We start from the raw sequence: 25258 nt of genomic DNA, 5'->3' as shown, positions 1-25258 counted from the left end.
TTTTCTATAATTAGATTATTAGAATCCTAGAATAATTTATCTCGTTAAGAATTGTTCTCTTTAGTTTATTAATTTCTTGTAATTTTCTATAATTAAATTATTAGATTTCTAGAATAATTTATCAGGAATTGTTCTCCTTAGTTTATTAATTTCTTTTAATTTCCTATAATTAGATTATTAAATTCTTAGAATTATATTATGTGTAATTAGATAGTTGATATTACTCACAATGAATAACAAGACATACATTTTCTTACATGGTATCAGAAGTTTCTATGATCTAAACCTTGTCTTCTTATGTTATACGATCATGTTTCTTTATCTTTAATGCATTTCTTAATCTCGCTTTTGTTGTTATCTATCATTGTCACATCTTTCATTTCTACCAATAACTCGTTTTAACACCTTCTTTCCCTACTCACTTGTTCTCTCTCGTTTCTGATGCTCCTTGTTGCTAATCAAATACAGGCAGTCATCGTCAACTTCCTTTTTTTCTCCAACTTGTGCCCGTCTACTAGGCTGAACTTTTTGAAACTCATGTTCGACTTACCAAAATTCTTCATATCATCCTTCAACCTGGGAAGGAACATCCAACTCTAACGATATTGGTCATGAAGACAGGATCACCCTTGATTCTGTTGTACTTTTAGTGGATCTATTATATCATATCTTTTGATCTCCTTGCTAATGTCATGGAGAAAGATTCTACAACCATAGATATGTGGTAGATACCTGGAATCGTTTAACTATAACTTTTTAAGACAACCAAAATTCACATGTTGCTTTTGAGCAGAATTTCTCTTCCACACGCATGGATGACTTTTCGAATGTTTTTACATACTATCAATGTCTCAAATAGTTCTTTGATCAATTGAAGAATATTGGTGCTCTTGTCAGCAATTATTATTTGGTATTACAACTTGTCTTTGGTTTGTCTAAACCACTACTTCTAACATTTCCATGCACACTTCAATCCTAAGGGACAATGATCACTCCTCTTTGCATTGCTCTAATGGTCGCTCAAACAATTGTTTTGTGTTTGACTGCAATCACAATAATCAAGGTTGCTCTAGTAGACATAATCAATGTAGTGGCTCTCGTTCAAATGGTTCATTTGTTTTGTTTGGCTCTCCACTTGCAATTCCTTCTCTATCATGGCAATCACCCTCTAAGTGTACAGAATAAGTTGATTTTAATGTTAATTTGACACTTATCTTATTTTGATTATGTGAAATATACATGTAAATCATCCCAAGTTTATTTGAATTACTAAGTATTCTTTGGACAACCACGAGCCCCCTCCCCGTTGCAAGATTTGTAGTTGTAGTGTTGATAGTGTGAAATTATTCTTGACCAGTTGAAAAATAATTTAATTAAAGCTCAGTATGTCAACAATAAACGCACCCGATTGAAGTTTAAAGTGACAGATTTAATCCTGGTTAAACCTTGGTCTCATTAACAACTCACTTGCAGTGCAGAAGAATCAGCAGTTTGGACTTTGATACTTAGGTCCCTTTCCAATTAATCGAAAATTTGGTCATGTTGCTTATATTGCATCTTCCTCTCAATGCCGAAATTCAACCTTTTTCCTTGTGTCATTACTAGATATGCAAAGGAGATCAACATCGGCAATATGTTTCACTTTCACTTTTGAGTGATGAACTTGATCCTATTCTCTGTCCTTCCAATGTATTGCTATCTAGAGTTGTCTTGAGAGGAAATAAACAAATCTCAAGTTTTAATCTCTAGGGAAGGATTGAAGGGAGTTTAAGCCACTGGGAATGATCTTTCTATTCTAAAAGATTATGGATTGAAAGACACGTTTGATGTTTATGGATGCGGAAATGTTGGGAGAGAAACACTGAATAGTAAATGAGTGGCAACCATTAGCAAGGTGCACCCAAATTCTGTTCCTGTTAGGACACACGGCTAAAAATGATGAAATCAAGGTAAACCGAAAGAATTACGATAGAAGAGGAACTAGATGAGTTACTTGCCTTTTTTCCCTGATCCTCTCTTAGATTCTCAACCTCTATTAACACTCCTTGATTCTACCTTTATATCCAGCTTTTATAACATCGTATCAGTTATCAATGTTTCAATGTTACTTTTCCTCTTTGTAATATACTCATACTTCAATGGCATAATTTGATACGATGATTTTACTCTTTTCATTCCTGTTAAATTGTTATACTTGCTTACATCTGATTTATTAGCATGCGAGTTGAATTTAATGGCTTGTAAGTGAGAAGCTGCTTTGAAACATAATTCTTCCATTCCAACACTGATTTTTAAGTATGGCACTTCTGCAAACCTCAATGGTTGCCACCAAAAAATTAAAATAAACAAATTGAACAAAAACATCACACTACAGTATAGTCTGAGTATTATCCAAAGGGCCGGACAGAAGTAATGGTAGAACAAGAGTCAAAATCCACTCACTCGTCTGCTTACAACTGGAGTCATTTTAGGGAGTGAATGTTGAAAGGCAAGAAAAAAACACAGAAATATGGAGAAATAACTAAACTGAACATGCTTATTCATGGAGGCTTAACCAGTATACAGATTAAAAAATAAATAATATCAGAATGACCTCGAGATGACCATACAGAATAATACAGAGATGGCCACTTGTAAATTTCAGCTTCAATCATCTTCTGGGAATGATATCTGAAAATGAGAAATCATGAAAAGGTGGCCCTGTAGCAAGCAACATAAAAGGTGAGTACAAATTTCACTACCGAAGAGAAATATTCACGCAGATGAGTGTGCAAGCACGACACGAAGTGAAGCTAGAATGAAAATGATTATCTCAAAGGTACTCCCAAATGCAGAACATGTGCATGTGAAGCAGATGAATGAATATCAACGGGAACACAGTATGCTTCACCTTCTTGTTCTCCTAGAATATAAAATGGTATATGTGCAATCATCTTCTTTGAACCTTCACTCCAGTTTATGCTGCCAACTTTCTGCGCTGTACCTTGTGTAGGTCGCGAAGGCCCCAATATGGATGAACATATAGCAGGGTCTTTCATCAAACCCAGGAAATCGCATGCACGCCTCCATACTCTAGCATCAGAAATTCGAGACCGAGCTACCTGAAAAGCAAATACCAAATTAGAAAAATAGTTACATCATTAATAACCTAATACCAAATTAGAAATATAGTTACATCATAAATAACCTATTATTCTTGATCCTGCAACTTCAACACCATACCTTGCCCAAGGATACACGTGCTCTTGGTATTAACTCTCGATGATGTGTAGCAAGCTTTGCTATGGCTGTCACAACAAAACATAAAAGCCTGGACTGTGATGACCTTCTGTAAGTATCCTTATCAAGGGATACCTCCTGTGTCATGCCCACACGACTTCCAAGTAAACAAAGTAGACCAAGTCATCACAGAATTACCTAGAAATCTCTCAGCTCTGGAAGAAGTTAGATGTATGCTATAACTATATCATACCTTGAAGAAAGGTTTTCATACAGAAGCAGTTCTAGACTCTCAAAAAGCTCACGGGCTTCATCTTTGTGAGACCCACCACCTCCACCATGCTCCCCAATGGCCCAACATAATTGCAAGGCTAATTCTGTCTAAAGAAAATTAATGAATTTTTATGTCAAGATGGTTGTACCACCCTTCCACAAATAGTTAAAATAGTTATTGACTAACCTTGACTGGGCTGTCATAAGCTTCTCCAAGTCTGTCCATTATAGGTTTCTGCAATAAATTCACATAAGGTATTTGTTAAATTCTAGGGAAGAAGTAAACATTGAGCTAAAATTATGTGTTTCTAAGAAAGCACGGGTGCCTTACCTATATTGAGAAAAGGAATCAATACAATAAATAGGGGAGATTTGATATCTTTTATAACAAAAATATGATACTGAAGTAAATAAAAACATTTTTAATAATACATATATAATTTGAATATTCTTGACTATATAGAATTAGCTCCTTTCTTTCTAATAATTATAAGAATGTTAAATATAAAATCATTCAAGAATATCTATTTAACCACCAATATATTTAGGAGAGTTGGATCTTGACATGGCATTAGAGCCTCTATAACTAATTGAAGAGTTTGATCTCTGCAGTACCTATTCCTCTTAAAAGTAAATTTAGGCACAAGTCAGGTGTGCAGACTACGGAGCATTACCAACCGGTCAAACCCAAAGGGTCTTGAATAAGGGGGAGTGTTATATAAAATTGGCTGGGGAGCCTTTACCTTGTTAAACATATGCTTTTGTAACTGCAAAATAGTTTATTTATTTATTTATTTATCTGTCCACATGGTTATGTGGTTGCTTTCGGTTATTATTTGAATCATTATAAATGTACTACTGCTATTTTGAATAAAATAAGTTCTTTCCTTCATTAAGATTCACCATAAAAAAGCCGTGTTCTGCCCCTTACTCCTCTGTTAATTTAATTTCTTTTCTAACTCCAACATACTAATGGCTAAAGTTTATAGAAAAGTTAATTCTTGAAAGAGGCATAGCCAACAGCATAAGCCTTCACGAGAGTGGTTCTTGACATAAGCCCGAGCTTTCTAAGATAGAAAGATCAAATTCTATATAAATCACAGCACAAAAGACAAATGCTGCTATATTGTGCGTCATCACCAAAAATTAAATATATTCTCACACAGCACAATCTTACAGTACACATTCATCATATTGCAATAGATATCACAAGATAAAAGTACTTGATGTACAATCATAAATAAAATGCAGTATATTGTCCTGAAATACCTTTAAAAGGGCAATGAAGTTTGGTGAACACTGAAATGTAGAGAGCATAAACTCCAAAAGTCGCTTGCGGACCTGAAAAGAACAGCAGAACTTTAAAGTAGCAAGCATGAGACTAACTTCATTCACAAAAGAAAAATTTGAAAGGAACAATTTAGGTATTTTTTACTTCAAGCTGGTGACCATAATATAGTATTTGTTATATACTTGAACACCTTAATACTTAATGAATTTTCCGTAAGCTAGCTGTAACCTCAGAATAAAAATCTCAGTTAATTTCATTCCGTGGGGCTCAATTACTATAGCAAAAGGTTCTAAACAGTGAAGAGCTTAAAATAGTAACTGTTACGTGACCGAGTAAGGAACGTAACAAGAACGCTTTCTTCTCAACTCTCTCAGATAAAGAATAACCGCAATAACTGAATAAACCTCCTTTATTGAATGGAAATACTGAATCAAAGAAAACAACCAATAACTGGGAGCAGGATCTCCGTCAGTTATTTGAGAACATAACCTCTCTTACAAAACTCACAATCAAAAGCATGCCTTTTACCCTAGGCTCCCCCTTTGTTTATACTAATTAATTCCCTCCCAAGATATACTGAATATTAGAAAATCATCCTATTTACTATATGTATCTGATACGAATATATTTAGTCCTATTTACTATATCTGACTTATATCAAATAATATCCTAAGATATGGTCCTGATTACTCTAATTAATTTCCCGCTGCAACATCTAGGAAGCTTCCTCGCTGCTGCCCACTGATTGGTCCCCTTCTTCAGCTCGTCCCCTTTCTATCACCATTCGGTCAACTCGGTACCCGTTTTCTACCGATCGGTCCTCCCCGTCTTCTACCGATTGGTCCTCTTCTCTCTCCCTCCCCACTCGGTCCTCTTCTCTCTCCCTCCTATACCTTCTCCTCTCATACACTTTCCAGCCCCTAACAGTAACCCAATATTTATTAATACGATTTATATATACTAATTTGAGAGGGAGTGTTAGATATTGTTAAAATATCATTAGATATTGTTAGTTAAAATATCATGTGATTTTGGGCTTAACCCATATTGTCTTGTATGATTCTTCATTATAAATACATTACCGTGTATATTGAACACTAGGGAATTAATCTTATTCCTAGTTTTTAACTTTTTTGACAACTTTGAATACCTATCCCACTAATTCTAACAGTATGGCATCCAATCCAACAACATCCTTATTTGCATGCTCCTCAACAAGATAGGATCATTGAGCACAAAGACACATTTTATTGAAACCACTTGTACCCCTCTTCTTCACAATTATGTTTTTCGTCGTTTTAGAGGGATGATATTATCATAGCATGTTATCTAACCTTTTCCCTCAATGATCAAGTGCCTCACTTTGTGCTTTTCCCTCTATATAGCATCACCCTAAATGTATTTGGTTCAACTTGTTTTGTACATAACCTCAAGCATGGTTTGAACATTTTTTGACTGTCATCAAATAGTTTGGAATGATTCAAAGTGAAGTTGATCATTCATTGTCATTCTCCCTATAGATTTACCTATCTTTTTGTATATGTGGATAACTTTGTTATCACAAGTAGTGATAAGGAGGGTATTGTTCACCAAAACCCATATCTTGCTCAGCAGTTTCAAACAAAACACCTTGGTCAGTTATAGTACTTCCCTATTTCCAATGGTGGTTTGGTCATTTTATAGAGAAAATAAGACCTAAGTATTGTAGAATAAATAAGGAGGTTAAATGCCGAGACAATATACACACCAATGGATCCAACTAGCAAACTTATATTTGACAAAAAGAGAGTTGTGTTCAAACCAAAGGAAATAGAGACAATTAGTTGGTAAGTGTTAAGAAGTGGACTTTAAGCATAACTTAATCCCATAAAATCAGCATGTAAGATGAAGTTTGCATCCACATATATATTCTAAATTGACCTTATCTCTAGTCGATACGAGACTTCCAACACATCCCCTCATGCTAAGATATATACATCTCATATGTGGAACAAGACATTAATGGGTGGCTCAATAGCAGGTGGAATTACATGCCCAATAAACCCAAATCTAGCTAGGATAGACTCTAACTCATGACTCTGATACCATGTTAAGAAGTGGACTTTAAACCTAACTCAACCCCACAAAATCAGCTTGTAAGGTGAGGTTTGCACCCATATATATATATATATATATTCTAAATTGGTCTTATCTCTAGTCGATGTGGAACTTCCAACAGTAAGCTAAATTGTTTGATTGTGATTTGTCCTATACATTGCCTTTAGGTGAGTCAAGTCAATTTTTGAATAATCCTTATCAAGACCATTAGACTACAATTGTAAGGATCCTAAGATATATTAAGAATGCTCCTAGCAAGGGCGTTATTCATAAAGATAGGGGGAATACTCAAGTTGTTGGGTGCTTTGGTACTGATTGGACAAGCCCACGAAGTGATAGATATTTCAGTTGAGGGTATAGTGTTCTTGTTGGGGATAATTTGACCTTGGAAACGCAAGCAATGAAATGTTGAGGCAAAATCAAGTTCAAAAGTAGAATACAAGATGATGACTTTAGTCACCTCATAGCTCATATGGCTAAAACAACTTCTCAAAGAGCTTAAATTTGAAGAAAATTCCCAAATACAGTTTATATTTGTGAACCAAGCAACACTACACATTGTCTCAAATAATGTCTTTCATGAAAGAGTCCAACAACATATTGAGGTAGAATGCGCTATTTAGTGTCATCGATATTGAAATAAGGGAAAATAACAAAAACCCAAAAATCCTTTATGCGAATTTATCAAAAGCCATAATGATTTATGGCGGAAGCATCACGGTAAAAAACAAAACAATATATACATACAGAATATAAAAACTACAACATATACAAATAGATAATTTTAAAAAATAAAAAAATGTAAATGTAATGAAAAATTAATGAAAGATAATCATAATTACTAATAATATTGTGTGTAGAAATTCAAATAACAATAAAAACAAATTAAAAACCAGAACTTTCAAGTTCAAAACTTAAAATAACAACAAAACATAAAGAAGGAGGTTGCTAGTTTGTGTGGGTAGGTAGGTGGACTTGCAGTCAGCGGCAGTAGCATCGTCAGCGGCAGCATCTGTGGCAGCTGTGACAGCGGCAGGTGCAATGACAGCAGCTGAAGGACTGCACAATATCGAAGGAGGTTGTTGGTTCATTGTGGGTAAGGTGGCCTAGGTCAATATTTTGTTGTAATGTTTGATTTAGTTCGAGTTGTATGGACCAACTCAGTTTTTTAGAAAAGAAAAACAACTGGGCCGACTCCCAGGGAAAAATAAGGAAAGAGAGAAGATTAGAGTTTCGCATGGGTGCTAGCTGCAACTTCTTCCTTTTGTATGGGCATCGCACTGCCACTCAAAGCAGTCACGATGGGCCACCATGGGCTGAACTTGCATCACCACCCTCATGTTGTAGCGGCAAGCTATGACTTTGGCACCAATTCTGCCATAACAGATAACACTGATGCTCTCTCATAAAAGATAAACTGGAACCTAAGATATCACCACTAGATTTTTCACCTCTAGTGTAAAACAAATAGACATATTAACCAAGACTTAGAGAGGACCAAAATGCAAGTATTTTTGCAGCAAGTTGAGCATATATAACTCTACTCTCCAGCTTGAATGAAAGTGTTATAATTACATAAATAACGATCATATATTTATAATCACAAATACAAAGATCATATTTGTATTTATAGTAATGTTTCTTTTTTATTCTAGTATCATATCTTTATTATTAGATGAAACCAAATCCCCTTTGTTTACTATGTTGATTTCGTTTTCTCCACGTAAATAAATCACCCGTGTTCTTATAGAAATACATTCAACTCAATGTTTCTCTTCTTTTTTTTCATAGTTCAATACACAATTTCATGCATTCTGAAATGTTGGTTCTCAAAAGCAATTCTAACTCATAATGACAAGAGAAGAGACAATCAATACCTCATATGAAAATATTTTGTCCGGAAATATTGTAGCATATCTCGACATGAGCAGAGGAATCAATGCACAAATCAGAGCTGAAAATTAATTATAAAAGAGAGAAAAACTGTAAATACAGCCAAGTTATATATCTCTAAAAACAGATTCTAATGACAAAATCCTCAGTATTATTGAATAACCTCAAAGTAAACAAGCATAGAAAGTGTGTGAACAAAACATACAATTATTGACAGTTTGCAATGCTATGGAGAAGTACACGTCAAGAAGACGGGGAGTCAAGCTAAGTACTGCTTTCAGCTTATCAGAGTAAGGACTATTGACTGAAGTCTGTAATATTGCAGTCATCACTGGAGATGACCAGGGACGTTCCTGAGACATGATAGAATTTACTTTAGGAATTTATAGGAAGCTAAATACCAAACAAAAATCACAAATTTGAAATAAGGCTACAATATCAAACAGAGTTAGAACTCAAAATTTCATCAAACATTAAACTTTCAATGTAAAGAAAGCAATATTACTGAAAGCAAACTTATTATCAATCTTCTGTAACTATGGATTGGTAAACATGATGGGCTGAGAAAAACTGGCTCAACAACTTCAACTTTTAGCTTTAAAATAACAGGACGAAAGGAACCAAGACAAATTGAAGTAACAACCATGACAAACAAGAAAAAAGTTAACATACAGCGATACCATCATTTTCATCCTTCAAAAGTTCAAGGAACAATGGATCAGCAACATCAATTGCACTGTTATCCTCATATTCAGAATCTCCTACGCCATCTTCTATAGTTGAACCAGTGTATGCCTCATCCATAAGAGCAAGTAGCATCTGCATTGGACATAGACGAAGACATTTATAGGGTACACTTCTTGCAACACTGACTAGAGATCACTCAAATTTAAAGAATCATAGATAACCTTAGGGGCAGTATTCTTCTGAATAGAAGCTATGCTGCTCCCAATTAAGGGTCCAGAGCTTTTTTCCACCTTTTCCAATGCTACTACCAAAACTAGCAAATATGGGAACGAAAACATTGAATTTAAAAGATTTTGTCAAGGGAAATAAGAAGAAACTGATTCTCAGCATATCGTCAAACTCATTACACAGAACATCTGCAATAACTACCTATTTTTCCAGATGATCCTTATTAATTACTGAAGAGAATAGTTCATACTTCCTCCTTTTCTCTTTTATTTTTGAATATTGGGGAAGGGGCCCACATTAATTATGGTTATTGCAATGGAAAATGTGTTTAAAATCAATAAGTTGGAAAAGTTAAACATAAAAATTTAGCATGGTCAACTTTTTCACAAATCTTGATTATAAATTGAACTATGCTGTTTGTAATCAAGAAAAATAAGAGAGAGAAAATGCAAAAGGACAAACAATCATAATTGAAAATATTAATCTTTCTATTGAAATAAAAAGGTAAACAAGACATAAGTGGTGATAGTAATATAATTTGTACATACTTGGCAAGTCTACTAAAGATGGAAATAAGGGAAGAAATGACCCAGGTGATATCAAGGCTGGGAAGGCTTTCAAAAATAGTTTCTCTAATCTGCAAGAGTATTAAAAAAATTGTTAATTGATATCTGCCCCTCCCTCCCCTCAACCCCATCCATTAGGCATATTGCCACAAAAAAATTAGAATTACACTCCAATGGTTAATTTACATGCTCCAAAGCACACAGCACATTGTATTTAATTCCATTTAACACCGATAACATTCTACTTGAAACCTAAGAGATAGACAAAGGTCAATCTTCAATATTCTAACATCAGGTAGCTAAATAGATTCTCTTTATCAGTATTTACAATCCTTGTAAAAAGAGGATATTCTAAATTTTGATGTTCCTCTTCAAACCATTTCTGTCACTTCAACAGTAAAATTTTAGAAAAATAATTACCATGAAGTACATTTTAAGATTTGGAAGCACAAGAAAGAGTACAGGATCAGCAATAGATTGTACTTACCGGTTCAGAATACGGCAGGCAAAGTATTTACCTTTTATCCCCCACCCCACAAACCAAACAAGACTGTCAGAAAATACTGTTTTTGATATTACTCGTATAAGAGAAATTGCTCTTAAATAGAATACCTTTTCCTTTGAGTACATGCTTTAACAATTTTTCTCACTGAAATTGGAAGATCTTGAACTGCAATGGTTACTATATTTTGTTCTTCATTAATGTCAGGTATTTTAGGTATAGGTACAGATTCATGGACTTGTGGTAATTGAATAATAGACCTTTTCCTTCGTAAGCATACTTGCCGTGGATGGATAGTGCTTTGAATTTGTTCTCCAGTTATCTTTGGGCTTCACACAAGAAGGAACAGGACTAAAGTCGGTAAATGGTGAAGTATCAAACCTAATAGATGGTGGACTATTAATGGGACTTGATTTTGGGAGAATAAGGTTTTATGTTAAGAACGAATTATCCTTATCTTCAATGCATGAGCTTTTTCCCTGAAGATAAGGTTGAAAATAGCGTATTTTTATCAAAGGTGACATCACAGGATACAAGGAGTAGTTTTGTTGGAGGGTGGTAATATTTGTATCCCTTTTGAATAGCTGAGTAACCAATAATAAGTACTTAATAGCCCGATCAGCCTATGATTAGAATGAACATGGACATAGGATACACATCTAAAGACTCAGGTACAAGATGATTTGTTGTCCTAAAGTCCGTGAATAGTTGAATGGAACTCTTATTGTCTAGTGTTTTGGAGGGTAGACAATTAACCAAATAGGTAGTAAGAAGAACAACTTCTCCCCAATACGGTTTTGGAACATTTTTATGCAGAAGAGAAGCTCAATTTTTCGTTCTGCCATCCTATTCTGTTGTGGGTGTTCATACAAGAAGATTCATGAATTTTCCCTTGTTCATTAAAAAAGGAGGACAATGTTAGGTTGAAATATCTTTGGCATAATCTGAACAGACTCTTTTAACGGTTGTCTCAAACTGATTTTTAATAATTTTAATGAAGTTTTTGAAAATGTGGCTCACTTCAATGTTTTGTTTCAAAACAAATACACATGACACTCAAGTGCAATCATCAATAAATATAGCAAACCAACAAGTCTTAGACATGTTAGGAATACTAGAGGGACCCCACATATCACTATGTATTAATGGAAAGAGAGCAACCATTCTTTTATTGCTTAAGAGAGGGAAAGATAACACGCTTGTGCTTTGCAAATTCACAAGTATCACGATGAAACATTTTTACATCAATTTTTTTAAATAAATTAGGAAATATAATTTCTGGGGTACGGAATAATGGATGACCTAAACGTAGTTGGTATGACCAGATTTATTTCTTCATTAGAGACTAGTTTCTGACAGCAAAGACAAATGACTCTTAGTGCTACACATCTTATTAGTATCCTCCAGAAGGTAGAGCCCATTGTCTTCCTTAGCAAGTCTAATCATCTTCCTTATTCCCTGATCCTAAAATTGGCAGGTTGTAGGGTTAAAAAACACTAACAGTGTAAATCCATTGAAAGCTTATGAACAGAAATCAAAATGGCAGATAATTTGGACACCTATTAAACATTGGTTTATGAAAGTTCCATGTACAAGTGCAATTTTTTTGTTGCTTGGACAAGGTTTATAAGATATAAACCTAGTAGATGATTGAGTCGTGGTCTGTGGCCTCCATAATCAACTATCTAGACACCTTCTATAGAGGAATTTTAAGGCATTGAGGGCATAGGGGTAAGGACTATTACCTACAAATGTTAAGGAGCAATCACCTGAGTCTGCAGGTTTTGTTAACACGTCCAGCAACCCCTTTTAATTTAATCATCTCCTCTATGTTGAACATTATAGTGAGCCATGAAGAATTGCCTTCTACTCGGCCTAGGTGTGTCATATGGACTTTAGTATGTCCTCCACCTTGAATTCCTTTAGCTGTCCAGTTTCAGTTTGGATCTGGAGGCTTCCCATGAAGTTTCCAGCAGTTATCTTGAGTGTGTCATGACCACTTACAATAGGTACACCAAAGGGAGTCTTTATCATCTCCTTTAGGTATATCAACTCCTCCAACTTCATTTCCAAAGTAAGTGAGTTGCCCTTGCCCAACTTTCTTCCCCTTGTTTTGTACAAGCAAGACTGAACTTTCAGTTGATTTGGATTCTAACATTACTCCTCTACAAACTTCTTCTGCCCAAAACACAGCCATTGTCTCATTGAATGAGGATCGGTCCTTCCCTAGCACTTGAATTCTAACATGGTCAAACTTCTCGTTTAATCCTATCCTTCTCCTTGTAGCATTTGATTAGAGTAATTCCCTTGTTTTATATTAGAGATTCTCATCTTAATCTCATAGGTTTGGGCAGCATCAACAACTTTGAAATAATTTGCTTTACAGCTATCCCATAAATTTTTAGTTTTCTTCATAAACATGTAAGTGACACTCACCTCTGGTGTCAGGGCATTCCACAACCATGATAGTACGACTGCATCTACCCAGTCCAGTGTTTCAAATTTGGGATCCAAAGATTGTGGAGGGTTGTTAGTGAGATGACCTGATTTGCCCTTCCCTTTTAAAAAGGTTTGAACAAAGTGATACCCTTTCAGGTATCTTTTCCCCATTAAGCCTAAGGCTTGGTTGAATATTCTGCATGTCAGCATTACCCAAATTGTTTGATTGGTTAAGGTTTGAAGTATGGCAATGCAGGCCAAGAAGGAATACATTGGAATAAAGAAAGGGTTGTGGAGTTGCTGCAATGCAGGTTGCACAAGAGATTACACAGGCTCCCAAGGACTTTCGAGCTCTGATACCATGTCAGAAAAACGGTTTCTAACACTATTCATAGAGAAGCAATTGCTCTTAAATAGATACAAAGGCATAATAACCATAAATCCTCATTTCTGATGAATATAATCTATTCCTACAATTCAGGATTAACGATCCTGTACAGCAAATATAAAATATACTATCAGCCTCTTAATCCTCCAAATTATCCTCTTAAATTTAGAATACAATTAATTCCTAATTATGTATTTAAAATTGTACTGGGAAATATTAACTATAAGATAAATCATGGGATTCTGACAAGGAATGAAGAAATGGAAGAAAAATGGGTACATACCTTTCACCATTCCAAGCAATCAACTTTAATAACAATGGAAAAAACTGCCAAAAGAATAATTAGATATGATATCAGATAGACACATGCTATTATTATTTCTAAAGCCCAAGGGAAAAAGTTCATTAATCAAGAGGTTAATTTGAATGCATCATGGTCACATGCTTCAAGTTAGACTATAGAAGTTCAGAATCCTTAGAGAGACACATATGACTCTTGGAGCCCGATACATAGCTGAAATAATATAACCCCTCAGTGGCATTTTTATTACTGTGTCATTCTGACGACCTCACTTAATAACTAAAACTATCGAACTAAACAGAACACTCATTGAGCAAATATTTTCTCATGATAATTATAAATGTTTTAATTTCATTCCATGAAGCATTTTTTTAAAAGTACAAGGAGCTACAGAACTTGAGTTACACCTGAGGTAATAAGTTAGGGAAGGAAGTTAGAAGCTTCTTCTTGTTGTTGATGAGAAATTCAAGTGTTGCTTCAGCAACAACAGGATCAGCAAACTCCCTGCAACAGGATACAAATAATTTTGTAGAATTATAACCTCATTTTAATGATATTACATAGTCTTAACACCTGTTCAGTAAAAAAATTGAATCAGAGGTAAATTTTGCAGTGGTAAAATAAAAAATTTAAGCTTTTATTTATTGTTTGGTTGGTCAGGAAAAAGAAGACAAAACTTTCACCCAATTTTGGCGGAGTAAGCAGTCTTTGAGACAATAAGTAATTTTCTTCACTCTCAGGCTCAAGAAATCCACACAAAATCACCAAGAGTCCTGTTAGGTTTCTTGATAGAAGAAACCGGTTCAAAGATGTTTTCACTCAAAAAACACAAAAAAAAACACCCTCTCAAAACTGTATATGCCTCGTCACAACAGTCATACAATAAGGGATGATGTTTCCCTTCTCACAGGACTCTAATAATCCTGTCTATACTCTCAACATACCAAAAACGTCCCCCACAACAACAAAATCCCACCTATATATAATAGTCTTCCTATTAGGAAGACTATAACCTCCTAACCAACCAACTAACTATTTGTTTTCTTCTTTCTTACATAGAGATTTAATTTCCTAACAAGTTCCTAACATTTCCATCACATCTATCCTAGGCTTGCTTCTCTGAGTAGGTGGCACAAGGAAACAATGATGATGAAAAAGAACTGTTGCTAAAAAATATTTACTTTTTTATTTTTTGGCTTTCCTGGTCTTCTACTGATGTTCATTACTATAATACTGTATTTCTTCCATCAAACTATCAAAATTATGTTCGTGAACCACTTATGGTTGATCAAGAATTGTAATCCCAACCAAAACTGATCAAAATTAATTTTACATAAATTTAATCTTGAAATCTATATATAATGGTACGGTCAAAATTAACTTTTTCTCACAATGCTAAAGTCAACTCACATCACATGTTTTTAGCATTGATATAATGAAAATCGTCTAAGCACGGATTTTGTAAAATACTTTTATACTGTCACACCCAGTTACAAACTGATATGCAGGAATAGAAAAAAAAAAAAAAAAAAAAAAAAAAAGCGAGGCTTCTTCATAAGCTATAAATTAACTTATGTACAAGTTATAAATCAACACTATGGAGATGCTAATGGGGGAAAGTTTCACAGAAATAGCTGATTTAAATTTAATTATTACTTACGAAGAAGTTGTTTTTCCTTCTCTAACTTCGCTAACTTTTCCACTAATTATGTTAAAAATAATACTGATTCTAATCGGGTTTTGTGTAAACAAATTTCCGCTTGCAATGCATAGAAGTTAAACTCTATAAGATCACCTGCTCAAGCACGACCGAAAAAATGTCCTAAGACTAGGATCAGCATCGTGAAGAACAATCTCCCCAAAGTCTAGGTAAAACTGAAGAATTGCCTGAGAAACAATTATGTAGACATTAAATCGAATCAATATTTACGATAAAATCGACAACTTAGTTAAAAAAAAAACAAATTACAAGCAAAAGAAGGCCATTGGAGGTTCGAGATTGAGAGAGGGAAGCTGCAGCGCGCTGGAAAATCTTGTTAAGGGAGGTATAAACCCTAGCCACCAAGTCCTCGGAATTTTCGGTCTTGCATAAAGCATGAAGCTTTTTCACCTAATCAAAATTAAAACAAGAAGAAAGTTAATATTTAACAATAAATAGAGAGAGTATAACGGAATGAAAATGCAAGAATTTGAAGAGTTACGGAAGGAAGAAGGGAAGGATCAGAAGCGGGATCGTTGGCGGTGTTGGAGTCTCTGCCACTGACAGAGAGCTTCCGGAGGTGAAAATCCCAACCTAAGTCGTTCTCTGACATTGTTTTTGCAGACGAAAGATCCGATTGAAGGAGCAGCAACAGAAACGCTATAGACTATGAGTAGGACAAGGTGCACCTTTATGATCTTCTTCCATCATTTGACACGAGTGAGCACTACTCTTCAGAACCGTATGATAAAAAAATAAGGAACAATCCAAATAATCTATATCTAGCAAAATCAAAATGATTGTTGCAGTTAGTTTCTTCTTTTATTACTACCACTTGTTAAATATGCAGCTTGAATTTTCAAAAATTTTCAATACACTGGTGTGTATTTACTTTTTTTTTATATATATTAAAACTAGTTTTAAATTCAGAGTTCCAAGTTGGTTTGTATGTTTATTTAAAAAAATTATTAAGAAAAATTTAGAAATAGAGAAAAATAATAATAAATATTTTTTAAATTTATAAAAAGTCAATAGTTTATAAAAATATATGGGTTAAATCATTTGTTATATTTTGGTAGAGAAATTTAAATCAAATTTTTTTATGCGTCTTAACAAATTTGATGTGATCTTGTCCTCTGTCTGATAATAATATACTTACAACTTTAGAAAATATATCACAAGTATGTGCTTCTTTTTATTCTTTATTTAATTATTTAATTTTACTATAAAATAAAAAGTTGTCATGTATTCAACTAACAACGTGTTACATAATCTTGATAGTATGACGTGGAGTGTAAGGTGTTATTGCTTTAGTTTTAATTTAGATTTTGTATTTTAATTTTGTTTTAATTTAGTTTTAATTTTATTTAAAGTTAAATAATTTCTTAAAAGGAAAATTAATTTTTATATAAAGTTTATTAAAATATTTTTACTATAATTGATATTTTTATTAAATATTTTAAAAAAAAAAACTAAGTTTATTCATATTTTACATTAAATTTTATTTATAATTATTTTAAAATTATTAACAAAAGTAATGATAATAGAAAAAAATTCAAAATTAATGTCAACTAACAAATAAACTTGTTTATTAATAACATTTCATAAAATAAAATAAATTTATCAAATTTTTTCAACTATTTTAAATAGGAAAATGATACTTTAACAACAACATTTGACAACATTTTGACACACGTCATGTGTCACAATGTGATTGGTCCACATGGAAAATAAAATTAGAAAATTAGAATGACGTGGAAACAAAATTGAGGCAGGGTTTGAATTAGAGGGATTCATTTTCTCATTTCAAAATTAATCTGAAGCAAAGCTTAGAGAAAGAATTGGAACCGTAAGAGAGTGTTGCTTCCTCCTACCCACCAAACCTGCGAGAGAAGGAGTTCCCTTCCATCCACCCATTGCCGCCAGAGTGCCATTGTTTACGTCTCTACCCACTCACCGTTCCATTTTTGTGCCTCTTCCTTAGAGCGTCGCGGTCCGTTGTCTGCCGGAGTGCCACCGTGGACGTCTACCCACCCACACATATTACTCCCTCCCAACCACGGAGAAGCGTTGGTGTTGGTAGGACAGTCACCGTTGAAGGCAACATTGTAGGCTCCAAATTTAGGTGTTTTGGAAACAACATACTTAGATATCGTCATTGGAGGTGCTTTGTGAAGGTTGCCTCTGTTGTTTTGGGTAATTCATTTTTTTTGTGTTTGGTTGGTTTAGTTTGTTTAAATTTGTTTGGGCATTTATTGGTTGTTGTGTTACTTGGGTGTTTTTGGTGGTATGGTTTAATGTGGCATGAAGTTGTCTAGAACATAGAGTGGTTGATGTGGTTTTTGTGAGGAAAGTATGGATTTTTTTGGTTTGTAAGAGTGAACTAGATGATTGACTGAATAAATACCTTGTAAGTTGATAATGGTTCAAAAACTTTTATTTTCATACTTAAAATTGACATTAAAATGCACCCTTTATGACTTAGAATTAGCTTGGAATCATGCAATTTGTTTAAGTTAGAGAATAAGAGAATCAAAGTGGGTTTTCTTGGTTTTATGCTTGGTTTTCCCTTGATTTGGCAGGATTTATCAGGAATTAAATGAAGGAAGTCAAGAAAGAGAAGAGTTGGATGCAAGAGAAGGTGGAAAAGTGAAGAAAAGAAGAGTCGCAGCTACTGCTGGGCGGTGAACTCTCCAGACAACTCTCTGCCAAACGCTCAAGCGGCACCGCTGGGGGGTGAAGTGGAGTGTCGTCCTCACTGCTGGACGGTGAAACCATCGCCGGCAGGTGGACTCTTCAGGATATTCTCTGGCCAGCACTCAAGCGGCAACGCTGAGGGGTGATATTAAGTGTCGAACATACCGTTGGATAGTGGACTATTGGACTTGGGCTAGAATTCTGTAATTTTTCTGTATTATAAATAGTTCTGCACAAACCAGATGGTCTATCTTTTGCCAGAAAGGACGCAAAAGCACTTTTCTCTCCTTGGAGGCGGATTTTGGATGTGAAAGCTCCAACATATCAAATCTAGGATTATCTTTCCATACTTTTCATTCTTTTCATCTAGATTCACCATGGTTATGGTGAACTAAACCCCTTTGTTGTTGGGGGAAACGATGTAATCCTATTTGAAACTCTCATATATTGAAATTCTTACTTTATTCATAGGCTTTCTTTTATCAATCGTTAGAGTTTTTCTTTCATTATATTTGCATGTTGTGTTTAAGACATTATTCAATAGCATAATCTTTGATTCTATCTATATGGACATGTATGGGTAGGTCTAGACATGAGGGAATTCTCTTGGTAGCAGTATTACCTAGACATAGGGATAGGAGGACCAATTGCCTTAAGCTTCTGTGCGAATTATGTAATGCATGATTAATTGCTAGGGAGACTAGACATAGTAAACTAGTAATTAAGAGTAGGCTCTATTCACCAAGATATTGGGATTAGGGGAATTTAGAAAGTGGCATTAACATTGATAAAGAAGTAGAATTTGTAAATATATGAGAGTGGATTAGGATGAAATCATAAACCTCAACAACACCATTCATCCATATAGTTCAACTGTCAATTGATCAATTTTTGCATGCATGTTTATTTTCTGTCTTGCATTTAAAACCTTAATTTCCGTTCTTTCAAGTATTAAGAAATCAAGATATCACACAAACGTTTAGGCCTTAGAGTCTCTAGGTAAACGATACTCGGACTTACCGTTTTATTATTACTTGATACGATTCGGTACACTTGTCGAACCCTTAACAAGTTTTTGGCGCTATTGTCGGGGACTCGTGGTTTAACTATTCTAGTAGTGTGATTATTCATTGAATTTGACTTGATTTTTGTTTTTGTTTTCTTTTTGTTTTATTTTTATATAAAAGTGCTTTTTAGGGTTTTGTTTCTTGTGTATGCAGGATACAATTCATACTAGGAGCAAGAAAAATCAACAACCTTTTCTTGAAGGCTTGAGTGAAACTCGAAGGAGAGGGAAGAAAGTTCGAAGATCATCTAGAGAATTATTCCCCTCTCTTGAGAGATTATTGCAACCCTCACCAAAAGCATCTAACTAGAGCATAGAAGAGATGACTGAGGAGGAAGGCCCTAGGAGATGCACTCTAGCGAATGCTACCAATGTGGTTGGCCCTCAACACTTTAACAGTATGGCAAGGCCGAGAGTCAATGCGTTGAACATGGAAGTTAAACCGACGTTGATTCACTTGGTGTAGAGCAACCAGTTTAATGGGCTATCACATGAAAGTCCGTATGATCATCTCACTACATTCAATGAGATATGCAACACAGTGAAGATCAATGGAATGTCGGATGAAGCGATCAAACTTAGCTTGTTTCCTTTTCATTGGGAGACAATGCTAAACTGTGGTTAAATTCTTTCCCGGAGGACAGCTTTACAACTTGGGAGGCTGTGGTGGCAAAATTTTTGAACAAATATTTTCCAGAGTCTAAAATCAACAAAGGTAAAATGGAGATTTCTTCTTTTAGGCAAGACATGGAGAAAACCCTAGGCCAGGCATGGGACAGACTTAAAAGCTTGCTAAGAAAGACACATGTGCATGGTTTTAATGATACAGTTGTAGTTCTCACGTTCCTTGGAGGTCTTGGTACACAGTCAAAGCTTATGTTAAATGCCTCAGCTGGAGGAAATATCAAATGCAAGACTGCTGAGGAAGCCTATGAGTTGATAGAAAGTATAACGGCTAATGAGAATTAAACTCATAGTGAAAGGGGCGTACAACTACAATAGAGGGGAGTTCTTCAATTGCCTTCTCAAGATGCTTTGCTTGCACAAAATAAGCTGATAACTCAACAATTGGAGAACCTGACAAGGACTCTTGCTCAATTACTTAAAGAGTTAACGAATGTTTCGCAGGTACAACAAAAACTCTAAGATCATTGTGGTGATGACCATATCAATGGTCAATGTGCTTTTCCAAAAGAAACCCAAGAAGAAGCAACTTACATGGGCAATCAGTTTCAATACCGCCAGGGTAATTTCAGCCAAGGTAATTACAACCAAGGTTGGAAAAATCACCCAAGTATTGGACAATGTCAGAATAGTCAAAGTGGACAAGCATGAGCTCAATTCAATAGACCACAACAGCCATCACCACTTTGGCAGCAAGTATCTTCTTTGAATGAAAAAATTAGCAATTTGGATGAGAAGTTTGAAATTTTTTTGAAGCTGTATGAATCCAAATCCAAGAGCTATGAGGCTTCTTTTAAAGACATACATGTGTAGATTGGTCAACTAGCTAAAAGGGTGGAGGTCTAAGAGAAAAATCAATTTAGGTCTAATATTGAGGTTAACCCTAAAGAAGATTGTAAGACTGTTGTGAGTGTGGTTGAGGAAAGAGTGGAAAAAGAAAGTGTTGAGTTAGAAAAGAGAGAGGAAAAAGAAGAAATATGTGAGGGAGAGATTGGAGAAGAAAAAGAGAAGAGGGGAGAGAAAAAAATAGAAAAAGAGGAGAAAATTGAGAAAGATGAGAGAGTTCTTCCTTACCCAAAAGGAGAAGAGAAAGAAGAGAGTAAGTGTGAGCACTTTAGAGAAATCTTCAATCAAATGGATATTACTATACCATTGACTAAATTCTTGTTGATGCAAGGCGTATAAAGCAATATCTTGGAGAAAAGATAGATTTCGAGGAGAAAGCTACCAAGGAACAAGAAGGTTGTAGTGACTCTTTGAAGAAGAAACACCATCCAAAAGTAAAGGATCCAAGAAGTTTTACAATTCCTTGCGCCATTGGGAGTGTGAAGATGGGAAAAGCTTTACTTGATTTAGGGTCAAGTGTTAATTTGATGCCCTTATCTATGCTAAAGGGGATTGATGTGTTGGAAAACACGTAGGCTTCGTTTTACACCAAGAGGAGGGGTGAATTAGTGAGTTTTCAAAATCAGTCTTTTTGCAATCTTTAAAACAAAGTTGAAAACTTTACAAGTCTTTCTTGAAACGGAAGTAATGAAAAATGTGTGCAATGGAAAATCGTAGTTGACTATGCAAATAATATAGTCGACTGAATATAAAAGAGCGGGGATAGAGAAATGAAACACTGGTTTTTATACTGATTCGGCCAACAATGCCTACATCCAATGTCCTTCGAAACCCAGGAAGCGAATGCACTATAATGGTCAAGGTTTTTACAACAAGGCTTTTATAAAAGACCTCCATATCAAAAATATAAAACACCTCTCTAACCCTCTAACCAAAATATAGGCATACAACACAACAAGACGTGTAGCAAGATATACCCTCTCCTGCAATCTACAAAACCACTTTGAACAATCCTCAAAGTAAACTAGACTCCACGAGTCTATCCCTTGTAGTCACAACCGCTACACACAACAATCACCAAGGATGCTAAACCAGATTCTTGATCAAACCAGAAACACCTCAATGTGCAGAATATGATCAAGAAATGAGCGCACAATTAATCTCCCTTTGAATCTCCTTCATGATAGATCACCACTGCCTTTTTGATGAGTTCTTGGAGCTCTATAATCTTTGAGAATTCAATCTGAAACATAATGTGAAAATGTTAGATCATCAAAAGTCTTAGAACAACTTCGTGTTCCATCAATTTATAGATATTTGTTTAACAAACATTCTTTGAGTCGATTATGCTATTAATACAGTAAACTATGTTATGACAGTTATAACAGCTCAGTCAAACTAATAGCATTCAGTTAAACAAATTAAAAACTCATTTAATACAGTTAACCTATGTTAAGTCCCTCGCAAGTGTACCAGATCGTTATCAAGTAATATAAAACGGGTAAGTCCGAGTATCATTTTCCCAAAGGACTCTTAGGCCTTAACTTTCATGTAAATTGATTGTGTAAGACTTGAGAAGAAATTAAATTTAAGTGTTGAATGCAAAGAACGAAAATAAACATGCACATGAATGCAAATGAATCAGTTGGCAAGGAAAAGATATGGATGAATGGAGTTGTTAGGGTTTACAATTTCATCTTATCCACCCTCTTATATCTACTTTTCTTATTTAATTTGCTTTATTATCATATTGTCATGCAAACTTTCTTAGTCTACCCTAAACCCAATCTCTTGGCGAAAAGAGCCTATTACTAATTACTGGCTTACTATCTCTAGTCTCCCCTAGTAATTAGCAATGCATTATAAACAAAAGCAAAATACAATTGATTGTCCTACCCTTATCTCTAGGCGGTATTAGCTTAATCAAGGAATTTCCTACCAGTTCATGACATTATTGTACGTCTCCGTATCAATAAAGACAAACAACATTTATCGAATGAGTTAAACAATAAAAGCATTAAGCAAAGGTAAGGAACCCAACAATTGGTAATATAAGCATATGCAAGCATATAAAGAAAATAAGAATTTTGATATAAGAGAGTTTCAAAAGATTACATTGTTCCCCAACAGCAAAGGGTTTAGTTCATCATTGACATGGTGCAATTAGATGGAATAAAATGAAAGAATGGAAGAATAAACCCTAAATTTGGTAGATTGGAGCCTAAGCATCCAAGGAACCGTCTCCAAGGAGTGTAGAACAGCTCTGGACGTCTCTGCCTGCAAAAGATTACTCTAAGGGTCACACTGGGGCTATTTATAACACAGAAAAGTAACATAATTTAAGCCCAAGCCCAGCAGACAACCGCTCAACGCCTAATTTGGCCCTGAGCGGTTTCCCCTTAATCGTGCCACTGCTCAGCGGTCTGTTTCACCACTCAGCTTCAACGCCTAGGCGCCAGACAATGACTTCTCTCTCGAATTTGACGCTCAATGTTGGATTTTGACGCTCAGCAGTGCATAGACTCTTCTTTTCTTCCTTTTTCTTCTTCTTTCTTGAGTCTAAGTCCTTCCTACTTCACTTCCATCCTTAATTCCCATCAAAACCCTACAAAACAATGCAAAACAAGCATAATATCTCTAAAAACAGCTTTTGACACTCATGTGACTCAACTTAAGTGTTTTACTTGATTCTAAGCTCATTCTAAGCCACAAAGGGTGTGTTTTGATATCAAATTTAAGCATGAAAATAACGATTTTTAGACCGTTATCAACCTACTATTCAATGCTCAACTAACTTTTGAAAATATAGTCGTTACTGTTCATGAACATAAAAGAATTTCAAACCAATCAACTAATACAGTCGAAGAATATGTGGCACACATAGTCGACTTTGACATGTAAGAACATTTTGAAATTCTTTCCTTCTCAAAATCTCACACAACACTGATGCTCAAAATCTGTACAAAGATTTTAGTATAGTCGATTCAATTAATAATGGAGTCGACTTTACTGCAGCTTTGTCACACGATTATAAGTTCACAAAAGTGCTTGTGGTTTTCATGCATTAAAACATGTGCAATGCATCCAGAAATGATGTAACAAGTACAAGCTCAATAACTATGCATTCACATAGCAATATATCACAGAAACATGTTCAACATATATATCAAACATTCAGCATAAGAACATGTAACACAATAACAANGTATGTGTGTTATTAAGCAATGTGTTATCATCATAAAAAACTAGAGTGATATAGATATTGTGTTGTCCACAATCTTAACATGGTGGTCTAACATTGAAGCCAACAAAGATTTCCCTGATCATAGCGGATGGATCAACAAAGAAACCCTATGGTGTAGTGGAGGATGTGGTGATTCACATTGAAAGGCTTGAATTCCTGGTTGACTTTGTGGTGATAGAGATGAAGGGGGATGACAAAATCCCGATCATTCTTGGAAGGTTGTTTATGAAGATGGCCAAAATAATCATCAATGTTTATGATGGTAATTATGATTAAAGACCAAGAAGAAAAGGTGATCTATAATGTCTTTAAAGAGAAGGAGATTCGAGTAAAAAAGAGGAGTCACAAAGCTTCAAAGAAGGATGTACCAGTGGCAAGACCTAAATCTGCAAAGACGGACAACAAAAGTAATAATTTTGTCTTAATGCAGGTAAAGGAAGAAGAAACTTGATAAAGGACGGACAATTCACTTTGACTTGAAGGATGCACCATTCAAGCCTGGTACTCCTATGAGATACAAGAGGAAGCTATGGGTGGTGAAAGGTTTTAAAGAGAATGAAGTGACAGATATTGAAGCTCCATATTCTAGGTGAGTCAAGAAGGTGAACCGAAAGCATTTGATGAGTTAGTGTGATGAAGGCAAAGAAAACACCAACATAAAAGATTGAGTTTGAGCTTTACCGGGTCAAGCTAGTGACGTTAAAGAAGCGTTTGCTAGGAGGCACCCCAGTTGATGGTTAACATATCTTACTGAAAGGGAAGTGATTAGTAAATGGTTCACAATATGTTTAATGCTGAAATAATTTTAAGATCTAAGATAATTATATAAAAAAGTTGTTCAACTTCATCATTCTACAATGTATGAATCATTTTTTAAAGATATTTTAAATTTATACAATTGACGTCGAATTTTGAATGCATATGATGCAAAAATGAATCCCATTTTACAAAACACAACATCTAAAATGAAGACCAAAGATGATAGAATACATTATAATGAAAAACAGGAAGTAAATAAAAAAAAGAAAAAGTTAACATTATTTTGGTTAGGGAAGGCATGTAGGATAAGTTTTCATTGACTTACTTATTTCTTTGGTTACTTTCTATTTCGTTTTTCTTTTAATCCAATAATAAACGT

General features: G+C 34.8%; 1 protein-coding gene across 2 annotated transcripts; it reads right to left on the bottom strand.

Annotated features, from left to right (window-relative positions):
• Positions 1-2256: 2256 nt before the first annotated feature.
• On the bottom strand, positions 2257-16346 carry LOC106756178 (AP-5 complex subunit zeta-1). Of its 2 annotated transcripts, XM_014638480.2 has the most exons (16): positions 16086-16344; positions 15854-15994; positions 15680-15771; positions 14292-14388; positions 13867-13910; positions 10237-10325; positions 9682-9773; positions 9446-9592; positions 8979-9126; positions 8758-8834; positions 4762-4833; positions 3680-3727; positions 3473-3600; positions 3223-3376; positions 2891-3101; positions 2257-2700 (listed from the first exon to the last, which is right to left on the bottom strand). In XM_014638480.2, the coding sequence occupies exons 1-16, from the start codon at positions 16194-16196 to the stop codon at positions 2651-2653; spliced, it is 1701 nt and encodes a 566-aa protein (XP_014493966.1). In that variant the 5' UTR covers positions 16197-16344; the 3' UTR covers positions 2257-2650. The 2 variants fall into 2 exon arrangements, with proteins under 2 accessions (XP_014493966.1, XP_014493967.1); XM_014638481.2 differs by lacking the exon at positions 2257-2700 and having other exon boundaries at positions 2963-3101; positions 3188-3376; positions 16086-16346.
• Between the last annotated feature and the right edge of the window lie 8912 nt (positions 16347-25258).

This window comes from Vigna radiata, chromosome 2 (assembly GCF_000741045.1).
Source record: "Vigna radiata var. radiata cultivar VC1973A chromosome 2, Vradiata_ver6, whole genome shotgun sequence".
In the NCBI taxonomy this organism is placed as follows: domain Eukaryota; kingdom Viridiplantae; phylum Streptophyta; class Magnoliopsida; order Fabales; family Fabaceae; genus Vigna; species Vigna radiata.
This window is presented reverse-complemented; position numbering and strand designations above follow the sequence as displayed.

Coding starts and splice junctions, on each gene's coding strand:
- LOC106756178 (XM_014638480.2), bottom strand. CDS start 16,196: ATGTCAGAGAACGACTTAGGTTGGGATTTTCACCTCCGGAAGCTCTCT. Junction 15,772..15,853: donor CCAATGGCCTTCTTTTGCTT/GTAATTTGTTTT, acceptor ATTGTTTCTCAG/GCAATTCTTCAGTTTTACCT. Junction 14,389..15,679: donor TTTCGGTCGTGCTTGAGCAG/GTGATCTTATAG, acceptor ATCCTGTTGCAG/GGAGTTTGCTGATCCTGTTG.